This window comes from Pieris brassicae, chromosome 7, assembly GCF_905147105.1.
Source record: "Pieris brassicae chromosome 7, ilPieBrab1.1, whole genome shotgun sequence".
In the NCBI taxonomy this organism is placed as follows: domain Eukaryota; kingdom Metazoa; phylum Arthropoda; class Insecta; order Lepidoptera; family Pieridae; genus Pieris; species Pieris brassicae.
Window position 1 is genome coordinate 20,955,006 of NC_059671.1, and position 22,547 is coordinate 20,977,552.

At 35.6% G+C, this 22,547-nt stretch overlaps 1 protein-coding gene across 1 annotated transcript in view; it reads right to left on the reverse strand.

Moving 5' to 3' along the window:
• The window catches only part of LOC123711621 (cadherin-23), a 30,159-nt gene extending 7,834 nt beyond the window's left edge, over positions 1-22,325 (reverse strand). The window contains exons 1-17 of the mRNA XM_045664251.1: positions 22,190-22,325; positions 19,127-19,331; positions 18,409-18,552; positions 17,379-17,527; positions 14,907-15,035; positions 14,218-14,436; positions 10,545-10,757; positions 9,545-10,369; positions 8,401-8,596; positions 8,028-8,328; positions 6,670-7,549; positions 5,786-5,971; positions 5,034-5,208; positions 4,184-4,303; positions 3,689-3,909; positions 2,965-3,091; positions 194-369 (exon numbers count right to left, since the gene is read on the reverse strand). Coding sequence (XP_045520207.1) covers positions 194-369; positions 2,965-3,091; positions 3,689-3,909; positions 4,184-4,303; positions 5,034-5,208; positions 5,786-5,971; positions 6,670-7,549; positions 8,028-8,328; positions 8,401-8,596; positions 9,545-10,369; positions 10,545-10,757; positions 14,218-14,436; positions 14,907-15,035; positions 17,379-17,527; positions 18,409-18,552; positions 19,127-19,331 — 4,266 coding nt within the window. The 5' untranslated portion in view covers positions 22,190-22,325. The remainder of the gene's footprint in view (positions 1-193; positions 370-2,964; positions 3,092-3,688; positions 3,910-4,183; positions 4,304-5,033; positions 5,209-5,785; positions 5,972-6,669; positions 7,550-8,027; positions 8,329-8,400; positions 8,597-9,544; positions 10,370-10,544; positions 10,758-14,217; positions 14,437-14,906; positions 15,036-17,378; positions 17,528-18,408; positions 18,553-19,126; positions 19,332-22,189) is intronic.
• Between the last annotated feature and the right edge of the window lie 222 nt (positions 22,326-22,547).

Below are 22,547 nucleotides of genomic sequence, written 5' to 3' on the forward strand. Positions count from 1 at the left end.
GCTTTAGGCCTCTTTTGTAACGTTATGGTATGCAAATAAATACATGAATACATGAATAGAATAAATAAAAGCTAATATAAGGTAATGGAGATAATTAGCTTCTGTGTCTATAGTCCTACAAGATTGAGACCATCTCCCCAGTTCTATTGGTATTCTAAGATCTCACAAGCAATAAAGGCAGAATTCGTCTTACCAGATTCCTCGCAAAGTGTGGCTTGTGATCGTCCACGTCGGTGACGTGAAGTGTGACGATGCGCGTGCTCTGTTGCGCAGGCGCACCGCGGTCCGAGGCGACGAGCACCAACGTGTACGCGGCTTTCCGCTCCCGATCCAACGATTGGCGAGTTGTTAATACACCTGTTTCCGAATCTGGAAATAGAAAGAATTGTGTAAATAAAAATACATAAACTCAAAATGTTTATACTAAATATCAATAATAATGTTCAGAATATTAAAGACACGTTGTGGAGAAAAAAATTAACAGTTTATTAAACGGACAAAAAATTAGAATTTAGGAAGCACTTCCATAAGTGTTTGTATTTTACCTATAAGAAGATATTTTTATTCAATTAAGAATTACAATAACGATTTTAAGTGAATTTCCGTAATTCATTGTAGTGCGTACGGTTTGTCTTATTCGGTAATTTAATATGAGCTAGAACTTTTTTTGAAGTGAAACTTCTTTAGAATCGTTGTGATTTCAAACCGGATGCAACGAAAAAACGACAGGTAAGAGACACAAATACAAAAATGTGTAGGATGAAGCCAGGGGAAAGAATGAGACAGAAATATACATACAATTTGTATATTATCGGTCTCTCCTCTTTGTGCCATACTTCGTAGCGTCCCCACTCCCGTCTTCTAAGCATAGTCGCCTGTAATTTGTGAGCCAGAGCGAGAGAGCAGATGTCAGTGTGTATGTATATTGCACACTGTTTAATACGTGCTTGTATTTGAGCATTTAACGTGTGTAGTGCATGTGAAAACTACGTGAGCTTACTGTACACTGTATGCGGCTGCGTATTACAGCGTTTTAGTAAGATAGCGTGGTGTGTTATTTTTTTAATTAAAAGTTTTATCCTACTTTTAGACATTGAAAAACGTCCAATTTACATATTATTAATAATAAAAACATTGTTTTTGAAGGTTTCACTTCTAACACGTGTGAATTGCACACATGTTTTTTTGATATCCTGGACTAACAACAAGGATTCAATACTAGGGAAGCTGTTTGGAAGCACGTGTGCCTAACATACGAAGATCAGAATCTACCATATGCTCTATGAGGATCCAGGGCAGGAATGAGTTTAAGACCTAGATCTTTAATGGTAGCAACTATGTTGTTGGTTTCCTAGGCTTAGTTGAGTTGCTTTATTTTTATTGCTAGTAACAACGGTTACGATACGTTTATTTATTTATACGTTACGAACTTTGGAAGTAAAAGTTCTTTAGGAGCATGAGGGTAAAATTTTTACGGATGAAACGTGCAGCGTTTTTTGTGTGAGAGAGTGAGAAAGGGACATCGAGCAAAAATACACGCTATTGGTTGATGTATCCGTTTAGTAGTTACATATTAGAACTTTAAATGGCAATTCTGTCGCATAACATCTTGTGCAGTAAACTTATTATCACAAGCACGTATGTACCGGTACCGTTCTGACGCAACACTGTTAAAAAAGAAAATGGACAACAGATACTAGAAGCTTTTGATCGGATACCTCACATCGGACCGGTCAATTCTCAACTAGTAATAAGAAGAATATAGATCAATGATCGTCCATCTCATATCGGGCCAAATTAATTTTCTTATTTAGTTAAGTCTTATTATTGTAGTTATTTAAATACATTTTTTTTGGGATTCAGTGCTGGCCGTCAATTAATGTGTAAACGGTGTGTATACACAAATACATGGAGTGATCATATACTGGTACATAACATCTATTGGGGCTTTTACCTTAGTTATAATTAATTTACAAAGAAGTTTCACTGTTGACATGTGTTTTTTCTACGCACGCACAGCTTTTATGTAAAATTTATGACAATTAAGGTAAAGATAAATGTTACAATTTTTTTTTAAATACCAGATATTTTTATTAAGCAGAAAAATTGCGGATTAGATGTGCACTTATCAGTAGTTCTTTGAAATAGATCCGCCCACTACCGAATATATCCAGCTTCGGATATATCTATATATATAATTATATATAATTCGAATGACCAACTCTTAGGTTGGTTTTTGCAGATGCAATTTGGAAAAATTCTGATGATTTAAAACTTGATTTAAAATTTGATTTAAAATTTGATTTAAAAGTTGATTTAAAAGTTGATTTAAAAGTTTTAAAAGTTGATTTAAAAGTTGTTTTAAAAGTTGATTTAAAAGTCGATTTAAAAGTTGATTTAAAAGTTGATTTAAAAGTTGATTTAAAAGTTTTAAAAGTTGATTTAAAAGTTTTAAAAGTTGATTTAAAAGTTTTAAAAGTTGATTTAAAAGTTGTTTTAAAAGTTGATTTAAAAGTCGATTTAAAAGTTGATTTAAAAGTTGATTTAAAAGTTGATTTAAAAGTTGATTTAAAAGTTTTAAAAGTTGATTTAAAAGTTTTAAAAGTTGATTTAAAAGTCGATTTAAAAGTTGATTTAAAATTTGATTTAAAATTTGATTTAAAATTTGATTTAAAAGTTGATTTAAAAGTTGATTTAAAAGTTGATTTAAAAGTTGATTTAAAAGTTGATTTAAAAGTTGATTTAAAAGTTGATTTAAAAGTTGATTTAAAAGTTGATTTAAAAGTTTTAAAAGTTGATTTAAAAGTTGATTTAAAAGTTTTAAAAGTTGATTTAAAAGTTGATTTATTTAACTAATAAAGTATGAGTTAAGTTCACAGATTACTATTTGATAATACGATTAGACCACGCTAAACAAGAGATCTTGTGTCTCCAGCAAACCTTTAAGAATTGATCGTTTCTTACCAATAGCGAGTACTGCAGCATCATCACCGGTCCTTTGAATGTGGTACGTGAGCTGTCCAGAAGGCTGCGTGGGATCATCGGGATCACTCGCCACCACTTGGTACACCACTGATCCAATTGTGGCATTCTGAAGTATATTGACAGACCGATCTTTAGTACATAATATTTACATTAGATAACATAATGATTGTCACGTGTGGAATGTTATTTATTGAAGTTTGTAACATTGTACATACTATTATATGTTACTAAGCTACCTTTTCTAAAATATAAAAAAAAATATATATTAGTAACTTTTGCTTATTGTTAAGCAGCAGTAATCCAGCAGAATAGAATGCATTATTGGCGTCTTATCTATATATATATTAATGAAACTCGAAAATCGCTGGATCAATTTGACCAATTACGATCTTGAAGTATTCGGGGAAGTTCAGAGATGGTTTAAATGGGATTTAAATAATAATTAAACTAAGTAAAAAAACTAAAAGCGACAATTGAATTTTGCAATAAAACTCTTTCATTTTTACACTTGGTTGTCATATATTTATAGATATCTTCAGAAATTTGCGTTTCATAGCTGAAGTATAAGGTGGTCTGTTAAAAACGTTGTATTAAGTTTTGGCACAAATATAAGTAGGTGATACAAAGTTCACCGCATCTAGTGAATTTTTTTTTAAAGAATTGGTACGAATTAATCCAAAAATAAATATGTTTTATAACCTACTTCACTTATATACAAGTTCTCTCCTTCCGCTGGTCGAATGAATCGCGGTACGCCATCATTAGCGCTTACATCTCCAATATAAATCGCCAAAGACGCGTCCCCGTTGTGACCTCCGCCATCTGTTGCCCCTACTAACAACCTGTAAGGGTCCGTTCGACCTCTGCCGGTGAGTTCCTTGCGAGTTTTCACCTCACCAGTATTAGGGTCTATCGTGAATAAACCTAAAAATATTAAGGTAACAGCTTTTAATATAAAACAAAACCAAATGTACGTATTAACAAAGAGTTACCATAACGGCCTACCCTAGTAAAATAATTTTAAAATATTAGTTTACTGTACGTATATGTTTACGTTACGTTAGCATTTCTGTATATTTGGTTCTCTTAATATTCTGGGATTTATTCAAATATTTAATGTAAGGTTAAACTGAAATAGCATGAAGAATATTTTTTTAAAGATACTTCCAAATATCAATAAATCCAATAAAAAACTAACCATCGGCTTCCCCTTCATCCAGGAAGTCATACTTTATTTCTCCTCCGAGCCCTTCGTCAGGGTCCAGTGCCAATAGTTTTACAACACTTATGCCGATGGGAACATTTTCCGGAACGACCGCTGTAAAATTGTGAAAAAAAAAATCGAAATCCTGTAATTTTGCATTTGCAACATTACCGCAAAAGCTGCTGGAAAGTTTAAACTGTACCAAACTCCAGCTTCCCCTGGTTAGAAATAGACAATTCATTTGAAAGTTAAACATGTGTTTTTTTTAACACTGGGCGTGTGTTAGGCAGAAGCCTGATAACCTACTTGACTGACAGAAAAAGAAAATGATCGCAAAACAAATCATAATGTTAGGACCCGTTTAAGAGCCACTGTTTTTTTAAATTAAAAAAGTGTTAATCATAAGTGCCAAACAGTGATAAGTGACTAAAGATAGTACACAAGAAAAGAGTCTTTTCTCCTCAATAGAGGCTAAAAGAAGGGCTATTGGAAACTTTAATGTTAAATATACCTTTTGAGTAAATTAGGTTTAACCTAAACTACTTATTAGTCTTAAGTTAGGCTAGATTGTAATGTTTCATGATGTCCTAGACAAGACAGTTAATTAAAAAAACTATCACTTCCAATAAAGCTTTTTATAAATTTGACGAATATTTAATGATCCAGTTCAAACAATTTGTATGACTCAAAACTTGGCGTATAAAAAAGAAGATGGCAGAGAGTTGCCAGTTCTTCTGTAATGTAAATTTGGAATTAATTTAACCTCTTTTCTGTTGTTCTTCATTGGTTACATCTTTGAATAAAGTTATTTTGAATTTGCTACAAGAACTAAGTTTTTATTTACCAGTGTAAACGGCCTTTTCAAAAGCAGGAGAATTGTCGTCGACATCCAGCACATCCAACAGTATGACTGCAGTAGATTTGAGTCGCTCGGATCCTCCAGCTGGACAATCGAAGGCTTCTATCTCTAACCGAAGGACGGATTGACGCTCACGATCTAGCGACTTGTTCGGTGCCACCTGTAATATTGTGTTTAGAGAAACTCCACGTCACTGGTCCAACTGTGTGGCACCAGCTGCCTACTGGAGTATTTCCGAACCTATTCGAATTAGCGTCCTTCAAGAAAAGACTTACAATGTACTCGCCAGCATTCTCACTCGCCGGCATTGAGTGTCCATGGGCGGTGCTTATGATTCAACATGGCCTCCTGCCCATTTGACTCGTGTTAATATAGAAGAAGTTAATTATTATGGATCCAGACGTTATCTTTATCTGAATAATAAATTATTTACATGAAATTATACAGAGGTTGTGCCGACTCATGAGGCGGATGTAACACCATTATTGTATAACTAATGCAAAAGAAACAAATCCTCAGTCAATTCATACATATTTCTGTCCGCAAAATCATAAATTTGATTTCTCCAACATATGTTACAAGCTATTCTAAAGACAGTTATGGTGAACCTGGATTTTACAATAAAAAAACATTATTTTCAAATTTTAGATTTTACAAATATTTTAGGCGTTTAACAATGCTTTTCCGCCACTTCCACGGAAGAATTAAAACGAGTTTAGCCGATATAAAAGACTCACCTGTAAGACTCCAGTGACATTATTGATAACGAACAATTCTGTATTTTCTCCCTTCAGAGCATATCTGACATCGGAATATCCACGCTCCTTATCCATATCAGACAACACAGCATCCTTATCCTCGGCTCCGACCGTGGTCACTCCTTCCGGATGCTTAATTGATTCCAATACGCTCACTTTGTACAACTGAAAGAATCAAAATAAAATTTGACGAAGACGTTAAATCTTTAATTGCGTTTTGCTTGAAAATTGTAACTGGAAGGTACGGAAAACACATTGATATCTTGGCATTGGCGAACATAACATACACGAAAAGAAAATGTACAAAAATTAAATGTTAAAACTAAAGGAAAATCGATTTCAAATGTGTGGGTAGCTATATCATATATCAGAATGCTCAATGTGCATATAGGTGAGTTTTGGCCAAAACGCGATCTTGGGAAAGAGGCACAAATTTAGTTAAAAAGATGGGTCAATCAACCTAATTGTTAAATATCTTAAATGCAAACGATACACAAAATAAATATATTGCGGGTAGAACCCATATTTGCTTGAATTGTTCCATGTCGTACGAACAGGAATTATGTGCGTAATTCGCCAATGTTTCGGGATTTAGCTGACACAAATTATGAAGATTTATTTATTTATTACAGAAATACATACATTATCCTTACCAAAGGTGTTAGGAAATATTCAGGAAGCGAGAATAATGGTTACGAGAATTCAATTATCAGTAGAAAAAAATGTTTTTTTCTTTAAAATATTAAGTTTTCGTTTATCTCATGTTTGATTTGAAGAAAGCTGGAAGACGTATTTACCCGTGAAGCCGTTCCGATCGACGTCACTGAAGGCAAAGCAAAGCATTCATAGAATTGAAAACTTACCTCTTTTTCAAAAACTGGCGCATTATCATTAATGTTAGTGACTTCTATCACGACTTTAGCCGTGCTGTACTTTCTTCCATCGTTGCTGGTCGCTCGCACGGTCAGCGTCAAATTGGGACTCTTCAACTCCTCGTAATCCAAATGCCTCGTCAGAACCACTTGCCCACTGAAAGGATCCACTTGCAGCAGCCCGGTATCCGTGTCGACCACTTTAAAATTTGTCACTTTGGAGTCAGTCAGAGGATCTTCGGCCATCAGAACCAATACGGTACTTCCTATCGGTTGTTCTTCCTTTGTTCTGTGATGAATCAAGGGATTCGAGTTACTCCAGCCGGGATTCATGAATTTAGGATTGTCGTCCGCGTACGGCTGGACGTAGATCGTGTGCTCGATCGTGGCGAATTGTTCTTTGTTCAGCTCCGCGTTGACATCGACCGCTTCGATCGTCAGAATAACGATGGAGGCCCGACCGTAATCCAGGTTTCCGTTGACGAATATTTCGCCGGAATCTTCGTCGATGCGGAAGACGGTTCCGTAGTCATAATTCGAGTTGGGTTTCAGCTGAACTCCGGCTTTAGAAAACGCCTTCACCGGCTCCCGTATGGAATACTTCAGTTTTGCGGTCGCGTCCGGGTCGTGAGCGGTGATTCGCGTCACGGAGCTGTTGAGCGGCAACGTTTCCGATATGTATGTCGTGGTTTGAGTCGAGTTGAAGACGGGAGCTTTGTCGTTGACGTCGCTGATGTGAACGAAGACGGTGGTGGTGGCCGTCTCGGGAGCTGGACGACCGCTGTCCACCGCCGATACGATGATTTCGTATCGGTCGGCGTTTAAGTCGCGGTCTAAGTTTGCGTCGTTTGACACGGTTATAACTCCAGTTCTGAAAAAGTTTTAATTTAAAAATGCGGAATCCTCTCATATTATACAGGAATCCCTAAAACGCGACGATTTCTCAAGTTCTATTTCTGTATAATTGTGTTGTTTAAACGGGACTATCTATAGCTCGGTCAGGGTCTACCGCGTTATAGGGAGGATTTCCTTTTTTTAATGTTAGTGGAGACAAACGGGCTGGAGGCTCCTGATGATGGGTTAACACCCATGAAAGGCTTCTTTCTTGAAGGACCCGAATTCGAATTGCTTCGGAAATACTTCAGTGAGCTGGTTCCACATCGTGGTCGGGCGAGGCGAGAACTGCCTCAAAAACGCTCAGTTGTGGAACGACGGACGTCTAGATGAAACTGTGACCGATGATGAAAGCTGCAGGTGGTACGAACGACTCCTAAGAACACTCTCCACGGTAAACGCGGTGGACTGTACACAGTATTAACAGTTACAATATTTGGTTTAAAAAGACTTACTTTTCATTTATGACAAAATTATCCTTCGAGCCGGACAAAATATGGTAAGTCAACAAATCGTCCAATCCGTCTGGATCGTTGGCCACCACCGCGGTCACGTTATCTCCTGGCTTGGCGTCTTCGCGTACGTTGGCCTTGTAATTCATGGGGTTAAGGTCGAAGGTGAAGTCCTCGTTGACGTCGTTCCTCTCGTTGACGGTGTACTTGTAGTGATGGTAGTTTCCTTTGAAAGTGGGACGTTGGTTGCCGGGAACGCCTACTCGCACGTATACGCGGGTTTCGTTGAACAGAGGTGGAGTTCCTGAAATATTTTTTTTTTAATTCTCAACGATACAACAGAACGAAACCAGTAGTCGTTTAAGAGTTAAGTTACCGTAATCGGTGGCCCTGACGAGCAACTCATACTGTCCGCGGGGCGTATCCATGGTCTCCACTTTATCAACAATTTCCAATTCTCCCGTCTCATCATCGATACTGAACACCTGTCCCTTGTGTGTGATGCTGTTGTCAGACTCCAGAGAGTACCGTATTCGACCTCCACCTTGGGTGGGTCCATCTATATCCGAGGCCTGGAATGTGATCAATGTTTTTTTCTTTCTTTTATATGCAATTCATGTTTAGAGAACTTTATTTTTCATCACAAAATTATTACTATATACTAGATTGAATCTGTCAAACACGCCAATATTGCGAATTTAAGATGGCACCTGATTAAACAGTTGCACACCCTCATACCCAATCGACCTCTTCAAGTAATTCGGCAATTAATAGTACTAAGTACCAGTAATCCTTTAATGTACCCAAAATTATTTGTCTTAGGGATGGTGGGGTACAATAAACTGGACAAACAGTTGGCCTACTACGTACTGAAAGTCTTAAGTGTACTCCGAGAAATAAGTTTCTTTGTACCTATGGGATGCAATACAAAGGAGCAGAAACAATCTGTTGCACAAATATCCGTTATCAAAGACGTTGCGCCAACTGCATGCTCGAACTATTGACATATTTATATGTTCTGTATGTTATGAGTTTTAAAACTTACACAATATCGCTACTGAAACTTTATTTTATTTTTCTCGACATAATCATGCATGTGTCGCTGTAAAGTAGTTAAATCAGAGAGTTAATTGAATCTCTAGACAGTTAATTAAATGTCGATATTCAATCAAGTCGCTAAAGTTACGTCAGACAAGTGAGTGAACGAAACGTTTAACGAGCTTCCTAAACGTTGCTAGGCAACGAGACTAACCTAACCTCAGCATTTACAATAAAGCAAAAAAGCAAGAATTTCCAAGCTCCCAGTGAATCTTGTTCACATTGTCAACCAACTCGCTGGCCTTCGGTCAGACAGATAGTTAAACGTTTTCGACGCTGCTTTATTTGAGTCAAAGTGCTAGCGACTTGATTGAGTATCGACATTTAATCAACTGTCTAGAGATTCAATCGACTCTCTGATTTAACTACTTTACTGTGACGTATGTATTTCTTTAATAAATATTTTAAAAAAAAATACTAACTCGAATAACTAGTTGGGGTTCAAAAGTGGTAGCACCGTCACGTATTGTGCGGCTGTATTCCGCCGCCTCAAACACTGGCGCATTGTCATTTACGTCTAAAACTTCTATAAAAACACTAGTTGACGCTCCTTTGCCGCCGCCATCTTTTGCAAAAAGTGTCAGACTATAACTTTTCTGTAACTCATAATCCAACTCACGCGCAACGAACAACCCACCCTCGTGTTTATCAGTCTTAAAATAATGCGATCCAAACCCGCTCAAGGTGTACTCTATCTCACCGAAGATGCCATAATCTTTATCTGCCGCCTCTATATCGCCAATCTTAGTTCCGACCGGAGAGTTTTCTAGAACGTTTAACTTGTATTGCTGCTCTTCAAAAACCGGTGAATTGTCATTTACGTCTAGCAGTTTCACGTTGACCCTGGCCGAAGACAGCTCCGCACTGTTGAGCGACGCAACGATATCGAAACTGAACAGTCTTCTGTCCTCGTCTTCCACGTCGTAGTCGAGCTCGGAGGCGTCTTTGACTTTGACGCTTATCGGAGTCCTGCCTTCTCCGCGGTCCGCGCTCAGCGCGAACACATCCTCGGAATTTTTCACGTTCCGAAGCCTCAAATCGTATTTGCTATTTTGGCCCAAGTCCACATCCTCGACGTAAACCGACAGTCCGGGGATGGGGCTCCCGTTTTCTATGTTTTCCGGGATGGATATATCGAAAACCTTTCTATTGAATTCCGGAGGATGGTCATCGACATCGGTAACTATGACGGTAATTGGTATGACTGTAAAGTCCGATGGCACCTCGTTATTAATGAGTTCTGTGGCCTGAAAAAAAAAAAATACATAGTGTGTGATATTTTTAAAAGCTATACGATAAATAATGTATTTAGATTTTAACTCAATATTCTTAATTGCGATAATTATTCGTTAAGCAAGGAAACCAGGCGCCAACTTCAATCAACCCAAGATGGTCTACTCCAACGGAAACTAAATGCCATACCTTAATATTAAATGTATAAACTCCGCCATTTTGTACAACAACGTCACTTTCCCTGTCGATAGGGTTATCCGTAGTGACCAGGGTGGCTTTTCCGATAGGTCTTTCTGGCAGTAACTTAAAATACATTTGCGAGTCCCCCTCGAGGGTCAATAAAACTGGGCGTTGATTTGCCGTATCGCCATCTTTGGCAATTATTTCCAATATGCTTGTATCCTGAAAACGAAAAGTTAATTGCATAATATAGCTTGTGATACCGTAAGATTTAAAGTCAAGTAGTATTCATCTAGAAAATAATATAAAGTTAGACCAATAAAATAAAAATCCTCGCCTTGTATAGTACGCTATAGTACGAGATCCGACTGCAGCATCAGTGCAGTCATCGGTTATTTGCTAAAAGCCACATTTTTATAATTAAGAGAATGTATATAGTATTGTCTTTTATTAACATAGCTTTAACATATTTAAATTATATACCTTTATAAACTAAAATAAATACAGATAATATAACTTTCTCGATAGCAGTGATACTTTTTGACATTCGACAGCTTTTGCCTTCAGTCACCGTGACCACGCACGCTGTAAAAAGCACGCGAAACGTCAGAAAAATTTAAAATTATGTAAATGAATAATGAATCTACCAAGTTGCCTATCAAAATTTGGCGGCTAATTTTTTTAATGAAATTATTTTGAATTGATTTTTGGGAAAACATTTCGTTCACTTGTTATGTAAAATATCATCTACATCACGGTAATTTACATAAAGATCTTAAAAAATCACGGGTACCATTGATCACCTGGCTGAACTTCTTCGTAGCCAGGTGTAATCGGGTATGATTTCGATACATTTATACGCTCACAACGTACATTTATTCATTATATATCATTTTGAAGCAATTTTTGGAGTTTACTCCTCAAGAAACGATTTGAGTTATAAGGCCCGGTACGGAAATTTTATGAGGAGTAAAATCAAGTGTAACACGAAAAGTTGAGGCGTTACGTAGAAAGAGACAAACATATATATATATCTGTAGGATTGAACTCATTCTCTCTCTAAAATTGGATTTGTATAAATTGAACACAATTATTATTGTTATTATTATTATTGGAGTTTACTCCTCAAGAAACGATTTGAGTTATAAGGCCCGGTACGGAAATTTTATGAGGAGTAAAATCAAGTGTAACACGAAAAGTTGAGGCGTTACGTAGAAAGAGACAAACATATATATATATCTGTAGGATTGAACTCATTCTCTCTCTAAAATTGGATTTGTATAAATTGAACACAATTATTATTGTTATTATTATTATTGGAGTTTACTCCTCAAGAAACGATTTGAGTTATAAGGCCCGGTACGGAAATTTTATGAGGAGTAAAATCAAGTGTAACACGAAAAGTTGAGGCGTTACGTAGAAAGAGACAAACATATATATATATCTGTAGGATTGAACTCATTCTCTCTCTAAAATTGGATTTGTATAAATTGAACACAATTATTATTGTTATTATTATTATTGGAGTTTACTCCTCAAGAAACGATTTGAGTTATAAGGCCCGGTACGGAAATTTTATGAGGAGTAAAATCAAGTGTAACACGAAAAGTTGAGGCGTTACGTAGAAAGAGACAAACATATATATATATCTGTAGGATTGAACTCATTCTCTCTCTAAAATTGGATTTGTATAAATTGAACACAATTATTATTGTTATTATTATTATTGGAGTTTACTCCTCAAGAAACGATTTGAGTTATAAGGCCCGGTACGGAAATTTTATGAGGAGTAAAATCAAGTGTAACACGAAAAGTTGAGGCGTTACGTAGAAAGAGACAAACATATATATATCTGTAGGATTGAACTCATTCTCTCTGTAAAATTGGATTTGTATCAATTGAACACAATTGTTATTGTTATTATTATTTATATTGTTTTGTAACATACTTTATGTAATACGCTTTATTGAAGTAATATAAATAATCCGAATAATTACAGATATATGTTTGTTTCTCTTATCATTTTAGCAGATGCGTTCATTTACCCTTTTTTTCTATTCGATATATATCATAATTATCGTTCGTAAGGAGTAAACTCCAATCGTGCGTCGTAGCTGACACACACACACATTTTTTTATAAATTATCATAAATGGGTGCCTAGTTAAATCTGGCCGCAAATGAGGGTTACCTGCTGTTAGAGATGATAAATATTTAAGGTAGAGGGAAAGACAGTTAACACATAACATCATTTGTCAGAAGAGGATAGCGTCTGCCGCCTGGGCAGCCGTTTTATTGGCCTTGGTTAGACTTGCCTTGCCTTGGACTCTCTTGGTAGATATACATTATTTTAATTATAAATATCCATAATAAATTGGTTTTAAGCAAACAACCGATGAACGCACTTATCCTGCAGCCGGATCTTAGACCAGTACTAATTTCTTGAAATGGCAATCATTAAGATGTCATTGTTGATTGGATTTTTGACATCTGTCAAAGTGTCGTGTGATGTTGACTCGATGTGCGTCTAACTCTTGGATGTCGCGAGTTATTGGTGCGTTAAGTTATAATTAGTATTTTTCTTTGTTGTCATCATGACAGGTAGATGTATAGGTACATCAATTTCGTGAGTCAAGTTAATTCAAAAGTTTTTTAGGTATATCTCTTCTATGTAGAAAATATTATGAAAAGAAAGCCGGACGACAAAACGCACTTAACTAGATCATTTTAACCACTTTCATGAAAACAAAATATTCACTATCGATCCAAAACTTAAGGGGTCGTTCAAGTATTACGTAAGCACTATAGTCCCCCCCTATAACATATAAATCAATGGCGCTACAACCTTTTTAGGTCTGCGACTCAGATTTATGTATATGTTTCATGATAATTTGTCAATCTAATAGGCAAGTAGGTGATCAGCCTTCGGTGTCTGACGCACGACGTCGACTTTTTGGGTCTAAGGTAAGCCGGTTTCCTCACGACGTTTTCCTTCACCGTTCGAGCTAATATTTAATGCGCACATAGAAAGCAAAATCCATTGGTGCACAGCCCAGGATCGAACCTACGTCCTCAGGGATGAGAGTCGCACACTGAAGCCACTAGGCCAACACAGCTCTCTCCGGACAGTCCCCCCCCCCCCCTATAGTCATTGATTTTCTTATTCGGTGATTACGTCAACAGTAATTATTTACATAATTACCCACACATTGTATATGCTTGAAAACGAAATGCATTTTCGAGGATTCCTACTAAAAATTATGCGTTAATGTAAGAGGGAGAGCGGGGGGGGGGATAGATTCCAGTAAATCCCAATGTAACCTAACAAAATTAAGCAAGGAGATGTTGCCTGTCCTATGCTGACACGACATATTCTTATCGTACAACAACGGTTTAATTATAAAATGTAAGTGTTAAGTGTTATGTAGAAATTATTATGTGATGTACGGTTAACATGTCAACAGAAAGAGACTCACATTACTACACACATAAGGGATTCCTATTGCGTATAATAGTTTTTATTCATTTCTTTCATTCATAAGTCAATTTTCTTACTCGTAATCACTTCACGCGTTCTTACATTTAACACGTACGAACTATTCTCACTAGCGTACACGCCCGCGCACATCTATCAAGATAGCGAACTTAACTAATGTTTTCAATACGTAGTTTTAGAGCCTTACCGGTGGAGTGTTCTCAGCGACTGTAGGCGAGTAGGGTGCGTTAAGAAAGACCGGAGGCTGATCTTGAACATCCTTTACGCCGACCGACACGGTGGCGGTCGCCCGCAGGGGCCGCGCCGATTGGTCCTTGGCCTCTAAGCTGATGACGTACGCCGAACGACTCTCGAAGTCTAGCGGCTTTGCAACGAAAATCCGAACTTGATAATCATTCGGCGATATCTGTAATATGTTCCATTTGGCATGTTAATTTATATAAGTATGTATATAATGTACTAATCCAAATAATCACTTCTTATTTTCGCAAATAACTTTTTAGTATTTTTTTTTAATTGAACACCAGGCAAACGCGTCTCATTTGATTTTAAATGATAATGCCTCTTGACATTATCCTGGAACAGGAGTCCTGTAAATCCCATAAATTGTATGCTCTTTTCTGTGTTTTCCAATTGGAATGATATTTAAAGTAAGGTACATACGGATAAATACACTTTAAATATGAAATTATGTATTAACTTGTAAATGGTTTATTCAATTTACACAGAAGATTTAAAAAAGTTACATTGGTTATGTTCTAAACATTATTTTTAAATTAAAATACTTCAATCTTCAGGTCGTTTTGTTAATGATCAACACATCCAAACCGAACTATGATATGATTGATTACTATAGTAATAAATAAATAATGTTACCATATCAGTGACGATACGAAACGTTGAGCACGCTTCGAAATCACTTCTTCGCTCCTTAATAGAACAAGTCACAAGGATCTTTGCGTTTTCATCTTGATCCAAATCAGTCACCAATATTTTAGGAGATACCTGTAACAGTTATAGAAAACTTTTTCATTTTTCTCAGATAAATAATACTTAAAAATACTCCAATCACAAAATATTTAACAATTTCGTGCAGATAATTAAACAAAATGGTGATTTTATCGCAACAGATTATAGTAATTATATAGATAGATACCTCGAAATCATTATTATAAGAGCTTCATTAATGAAATTGGTTAGTTAACATTTCTTAATTTTTGTGTTAGTGTGTGTTATAAAAAAAATTAAGTTTTTTTTTGTAGTCGTATAGCCTCCTCCATATTTTTCCGATTTATTCAGATCTAAATGTCTTGTTTTAGATGTGATTTTACGTTGAAAGTGCATAATTTTAATTGTGACGTTGAACGCCATTTTTATTTTCATTATTGTCCTGATCTTCGTCTTTCATAAGTCGCATTCCTAACGGACCAGCCGGATTGACCAGTATTTTGTTATGACGTAGTAATTGAAACAAAACATTTTTTTAACCGAATTAAAGCTATTAGAATTATTATAAACTTATAATTATTTACATAATTTTAAATTTCCGACGTTTCGCGTGCTTTACAGCGTGCATGGTCACGGCGACTGAAGACAAAAGGTGTTGAATGTCAAAAGTATGACAGCTGTAGAGAAAGTTGTGTTATCTGTATTTATTTCCCCGGAGTTGATATCGACTAAAAGATGAAAGTTTTTGCAGAAATGACTCACGGTGTCCTCTATTTTTGCGGATTGTTTGTCTTGTCTTATAATAATACAAATAGCTTTAAGCCGGTTAAAATAATTGTTGTGTTTTAATGTGTAAAAGCTATGTTAACCAAAGACAATACTACGTGGTATTGTTATTATTGTTTTCCGGTATGGTTTGTTTTGTTTTTTTGATTGCTAGATTCTTGAAATATATTAAAGATTTGTTTATTTAGTTTACCACCATATACGAGAAATATTTTAAGATTTGACATACACCGCTTCACACGACACCAACTGAAACAGTGTCAGTCTGTGTGCGTGTTTCCGTTTTCGCAGAATTTTTGCATTTACAAAACATTATCACATTTTTTTAAATCCAAGTCCGAAGGTCCGAAGATGATACCTATTGAATTAAAGCGTGAAATCATTGTCTTATTAAAAACACTTAACAAAAACAACTGAGGCGGTGTTTTGGGTGCTGGAACGGATGAACGGCATTTCCATCAATTTCAATGGTGGAAATTGCTTTGAGATACGACCAATTTGACGTAGCAAGGTTATGGAAAGAACTCACAACAATTAAGGGAAGTAACGTATGAATTAAATTAAATTAATTATAAAAAATAAATGATAACGTAAGAATTAATAACAATCATGAAAAAGTCACCCTTGGGTAGATTAGTAGTATTAGAGGCATTGCCAATAGTGGCCATGGGTTTAGTTCATGGGCAATCAAGCAACGCTTTCAACTGTTTAGTAGAAATTATCAGTTATTCTTACTTATTTATTTTAATTATAATATATATATTAAAAAAAACAATATTATCCTAAAGATGGAATACATAATATATACAAAATTATGCAAACATTTACAAAGTTCAAATTGTTACGCCATGGCTATTAAACAATTTAATCACCTTCCTAGAAGTTATAGATCACTGCCGTTTCAGTGTTGCCAGATCAGAGGAGATCCCCCTAGAGTTAAGGGGTTTCTTAAGCGTGTTAGGGGCAGTAGGGGGAAAGAATATTTGGGGTTTTTTTAGGGGAAATTTTAAAAACACACCAAATAGTTTTTTTGCTATTATATATAACGTTCCTGATTTTGGATCCAAATTGTAGTACGAACACATAGTAAAAATGGTCGCAATCATAAAAACCGTTGAAGCCGTCAATCCATTTTCTATTACATATACTTGGCATAATCATTTCCCAACAATCGCATCAGGTGAGGGTTAGGGGATTTCTGGGGGGAAATGAAATTAGTCTAGGGGTACGTCGTCAAGACCATCTGGAAACACTGTGCCGTTTGCTTTCAAGGGGAAGGATTATATATAGCATCGGCGAATATTTATACCATAAGTTTGACACCAGTTCTAACTAAATTGTTATGACATTATGTTAATGTTCATATTATGCCTATTTATATATGGCTGATTGGGAGCATATTTACAATCGATCTTATTATGCACTTTCTTTGCAATTAAACAAAATTAGTTTAGTATTTTTTATTATTATACACTTAACTTACCATACTTATTGTATGGTGGTGTGAACGTGAGAGTGTGAACGTGAGAGTGTGAACGTGAGAGTGTGAACGTGAGAGTGTGTACGTTAGTGTGTTTGGGGGGTGATTTATTTTTTTATTCTATTAATTCCTACCTCAATTTCATTTCCTACACTCGTAGCTTCACTTATATTGACGATGTATGGCCTGTTATGGAAGACTGGAGGATTGTCGTTGACATCTCGAACTGGTATAACGCGGCGAAGTGATACGGTGTTAGGTTCGGTATCCGATACACCTTCGTCTGTCAAAATATAAGGAAATCAATCAGTTTAGGGAGATCGGAGGCTTGGTTTTGATATGAGGGTTCGTTCATGCGAAATGTTGCTTTGTAGTTCTAGAATTTTCTAGACCGGTTTATCGGGGTTTAGCTACGTACAATTTATGATAATGTAGACATTTAGAAGATTAAGATAGTTTTTTTGATGAACATTTTTTTTAACCATTTATGAAGACTGAAGAGATGATTTGATGACCTCACTTTCGTTCTCAGCATGACGTGAAATGCCCCAGGAGTATATAAATGTTTAATAGACGTTGGATTGCTTAATTTTAGTTTTTTAAAAATCTATTTTCGAGTCAACTTTTCTGTTTCGTATATTTTGTTTAACAAATCTGTTTTGGCTTTGTATATTGTCTAAGTGTTTTCTTTTATATTATGTTTGTATGCGGCTGTCAGATTAATATATCGTTCTTCAATCTTCTTTTAGAGTATATATGTGTCCATTTTTGGCAAAGGCCTCTTCTAAGTCCTGCCATTCCTCATGCAACGCTCTGCCATGTATCACCTGATGTTTATTTAATTTGGTCAATCCACTTTACTCCATCCATAACCATCAGTTGTCTTCCTCACTTTCGTTTGCTGTACCTTGGCTACCAGTTTAGTACATGCTCCATGTGCCCCGCCCACTTATCCTCCTTTAGTTTATTTATTTTATTGTAACAACTGTTAACTTAGTTGTTTTTCTTAAAGCTAAATCTATATTCTTTATTTTGTATATTCTTTTCTTCCCTATCATACATCGTTCCATCGATCTTTGACACACGGCTGTCAGATTACTCATAAATAAATAAGACTTGATCCATTTTACGGGAAGAATAGAGGCTATTGTGATATATTTTTACCTGTTATACTAATAACAACTTCGAGAGATGCCTGATCCTCTGTATCCAGTCCCTTGGCTAACGTGACCACCCCAGTAACCGGGTCCACGCTAAAGTATTGTCCAGAAATGGAATACCGCAGTTGGCTATTCTCTGGATCAATACCTAGAAACAGATTACAGGAATGGTGAGCTTTTTTATTGTTTTTCATAATTGGCTATTACCACGTGAACTTAATATAATTAATTAGCTTACTTGTTTTTTATGGAAAGGGCCGCCCATGGACTCATAATGGCGGCCTTTTTACAATTGGTTGGCTTTTTTTCATGAGGGAGTTCGGAAATACTTACTTGTTTAATCTATATTTTTACAAATGAGAAGGTTCTTATGAAAGAATAAAAATAAGAAAAGTGCGCGGAAAATTGAAAAATATAAGAATACTTAGCCACCATATTAAGTAATCATGACTTTTGTTACGATAACAATTTTTTTTTACAGTGCTTTTACTTTGCAACCTTTTTTGATATAACCTTATGGCGTTTGACATAACATTGCCAGAATGCGTGCAGCAAATATCGTCAAAGAGGACGTAAGGAAATTGACTATCGTTCAAAACAAATGCTTTGATCAGAGTTATTATATTAGTAGTCAATATTCTTAGTTAAGACAGGACAACGTCTGTCGGGTCCGCTAGTACCTATTATATAAATGTATACATATTTGTCTATTCAGGTTATACCTTTTAGCTGATATACCGGAGTCCCAACAGCGGTGTCTTCGGATACACTAAACTGTGACATGTCCCCCGTCTGGGGCACGAAATGTGGGGCACGATTAACAACCTGTGCTCGACAGAGAACACTTAATAATAATAGTATTAGGAGTGGCGCCGGCTCACTGAATAGTGTTGCTGGTTTTCGTCTTTGGAAAATTATTTCCGCCATCTGGAAAATTAATATATTCTTTAGGTACATGATCAGTATTGGCCTAATTGCTACAGCGTGAGACCTACATCCTGGAGGTCGTAGGTTCGATACCCAACTGTGCATAAATGACCTTTCTGTCTATGTGCGGTTCTAACGCTCGCTCGAACGCTGACGGAAAACATCGTAAGGAAACCGGCTTGCCTTAGACCCAACAAGCCGACAGCGGTGTGTCATATACTCGCCTATTAGTTTGACAAGTTATCATAAATTGATAAATCTGAGGCCCAGACCTGTTTTTCTTAGGTAAATAATGATACATAGGTTCCTGATGAAACAATTATTTTATTGATACACTAATTACAGAAGGAACAGTGTTGGCCTAGTGCCTTCAGCGAGCGACTCTCATCCCTGAGGCCGTAGGTTCAATACCAGCTGTGCACCAATGGACTGTCTTTCTATGTGCGTATTTAACATTAGCTCGAACGGTGAAGGAAAACATCGTAAGGAAACTACTTGCCTATTCGATTAACAAACTATCATGAAACACATACAGAAATATGAGGCCCAGACCTAAAAAGGTGGTAGCGCCATTGTTTTTTTTTTAATTACAGCTAGACGAATTAACAATACAATGAAACAGACGTAGACATAGGTCAATGGTTCAAACACGAATAATTTTAATGAGTTTAATGTAAAGTTTACGTGTCTAAAAAACGTGTCTAAAAACTAAACGAATATGGCTGCAATTTAAATATAAAAAAACATTGAATTGTGTTATTGTATAAATGAAATGAAAGTTAATATACATTTATTAAGACTTCGTGCAAGTATACAGTAATGCAGTACAATTAAAAAGGAGGGCAACTGGCGGCCTTATGCATTTCAAGCGAACTCTTCAAGTCAACCAGTATGAGAAAAAATATAATTAAATTAGATAAGGTGATAATAAGCGATTCAATTAAAACCTATGTAAACAAAAAGGGACTACACTAAAAAAGGATATAAAAAAAGTACTCTACTGTGACTCAGGTACACATAAATTAATTAATAAATAGCCGCTAATGATTAATTATCTAAATAATGAACTTGAAAACGTAATTTTTAATTAATTATCTAATCGAGGCTCGTGTTTAATTACAGTGAAACGCACTTCAAAATTTTATTGCAGGTTTTGAGAAAGTATAATTATATAACATAATAATATAAAAATAAGTGCTTATGTACCGTAAAACTAATAATATAATATTCACTATTTTTATTAACTAAGTGTTTCGTATATATGTAATCTGTATCGGCTTTGTATATAATCTAAATGTTGTTTATAATATGGATATGTATAGCTGTAAGATTACCCATAAATAAATAAGTAAAGCAATACTTTTTTTATAATAATCGCTGCCACATTGACCACCAGTGTTTTTTTCTTTTGTACCAACTACCAATACGTGTGCTAAGCGGTCGGAAGCTTTCGTTATTAAAAAGGATATAATGCCAAAAACTATGATAATTCTAGTCAAGGAAACACCGCTATTATTTCCATAAACAAAGAATTTCTTTGTGTGAGAACGTGAGAAGTCAGCCTTGACTGACATATCTACGATAATTTTTGGGTCCTAAGCATTATACTCATGACAGGTACTTAATGCTAATCGTGACATTTAGAATGTAGATAAATGTGACTTCCGCCAAACAAAAACGTAAAGAATTTTGACATACTAAAGTTTTAGTTTCCCGCCAAATCTCGTTTTTGTAATTGTTTTACTTTGAAGACGATGCAGTTCATTGTACGAGTACATTGGTGCGAAATTGGGGTTATTAATTTTTATATTATCCACCGGACCTCTCAATAATTCTGCTAGTTATTGTTTTTAATTTAGTTTGCATGCAAACCCCCCATCTCTAGCTATAGGCATAAGTGCTGAGGGTCACTATATCGACAGCCTGTTGTTTAGTGAGAACTGCTTGATTCTATGAGTAGCAAAAGGTCCTATATACCCCTAGACTTCGTCCGTAAATTCCCCGTGTTTTCCGCAATTATCCTACCACTGATCCGAATCAACCCCAAGAACTAAGGATTCTTGTCGTTGATATTCTATTAAAATTAGGACTTTTCATAGTTGATATAATTGGTTTATATTGGCGTTATATAGCGTTGGAGATTCGAAAAAGTATATCGGAAACGAAAAAAAACTTATGAATCTTAGGAAGTAGGGTTCAACCGATACAAGTCAATGCACTGTGGGAAGTGCCGTGAGAATCTAATTAGACGCTATAAGTTATGATACAAAATGATAAACAATAGTTTTTGTAAGCGTGTTACGTGACTTATTTCTACATAACTTTGATTACTGATTTAGCAATTGTTGGATCGTGTTTCTGATAAAAATGCCTAATAATGAAATGTACGTCTAAAACATAGACGTACTGTGTTACTCTTATAGGGCCTGGTCTATATTAAGTTGATTTTTAAGGACTATTAACCCTTTATATATCAGGTATACTGGACATAGAAGAATTGTTTTCCCGAACCCTTTCGGATACGGATTATACCTACTAACAGAAACTACATTTAAAATATTTGATAAGTTTTATAGTAAAAAGTACGCTTATGATTGCTTCATAGTGATGGATTACTTAATTCCCCCATTTTAGAACATATTGTATGACCTACAACTTAACAAAAATATTTTCGTTTTTATTGGTATTCTCAATTCTACGAAAATGTTAAATGTCCAAAATATATGACCAATAATGTTAAATAAGATTAGTATAATTTAATGCAATAAGTTCTGTTTAAAGCTTTATATATATGTCAGAACCACATTTTTCATTTGAAATTACGAAAGATCCTTGATGACTAATAAAATTCGACTTACCTTTAATTTTGTATATTAACGGTATTTAAAAAAATCCAAAATATAAACACTGTATTAGTAATATCACTTGTAACACATTTTTAATATATTTATAGCGTTAATAAAAAATAATAGTTATAACAACACATCTTTTATCTTGCCAAGACACGACTGTTTTAAAACTGTCAAAAACTTGCACTACCGGTTCAGACTGTTTTGATATAGACATCTCTTTTACACGCAAATATTTTGTTTGTATGTTAAAAAGAGATAGATACTACTTGTCAGCTTTACTTAATTTTATTGCAGATAGCGCCTTTTGCACGGGTAAAAGTAACGGTGTAAAGTAACTTAAGATGCGTGAGGTGAGATGAATATA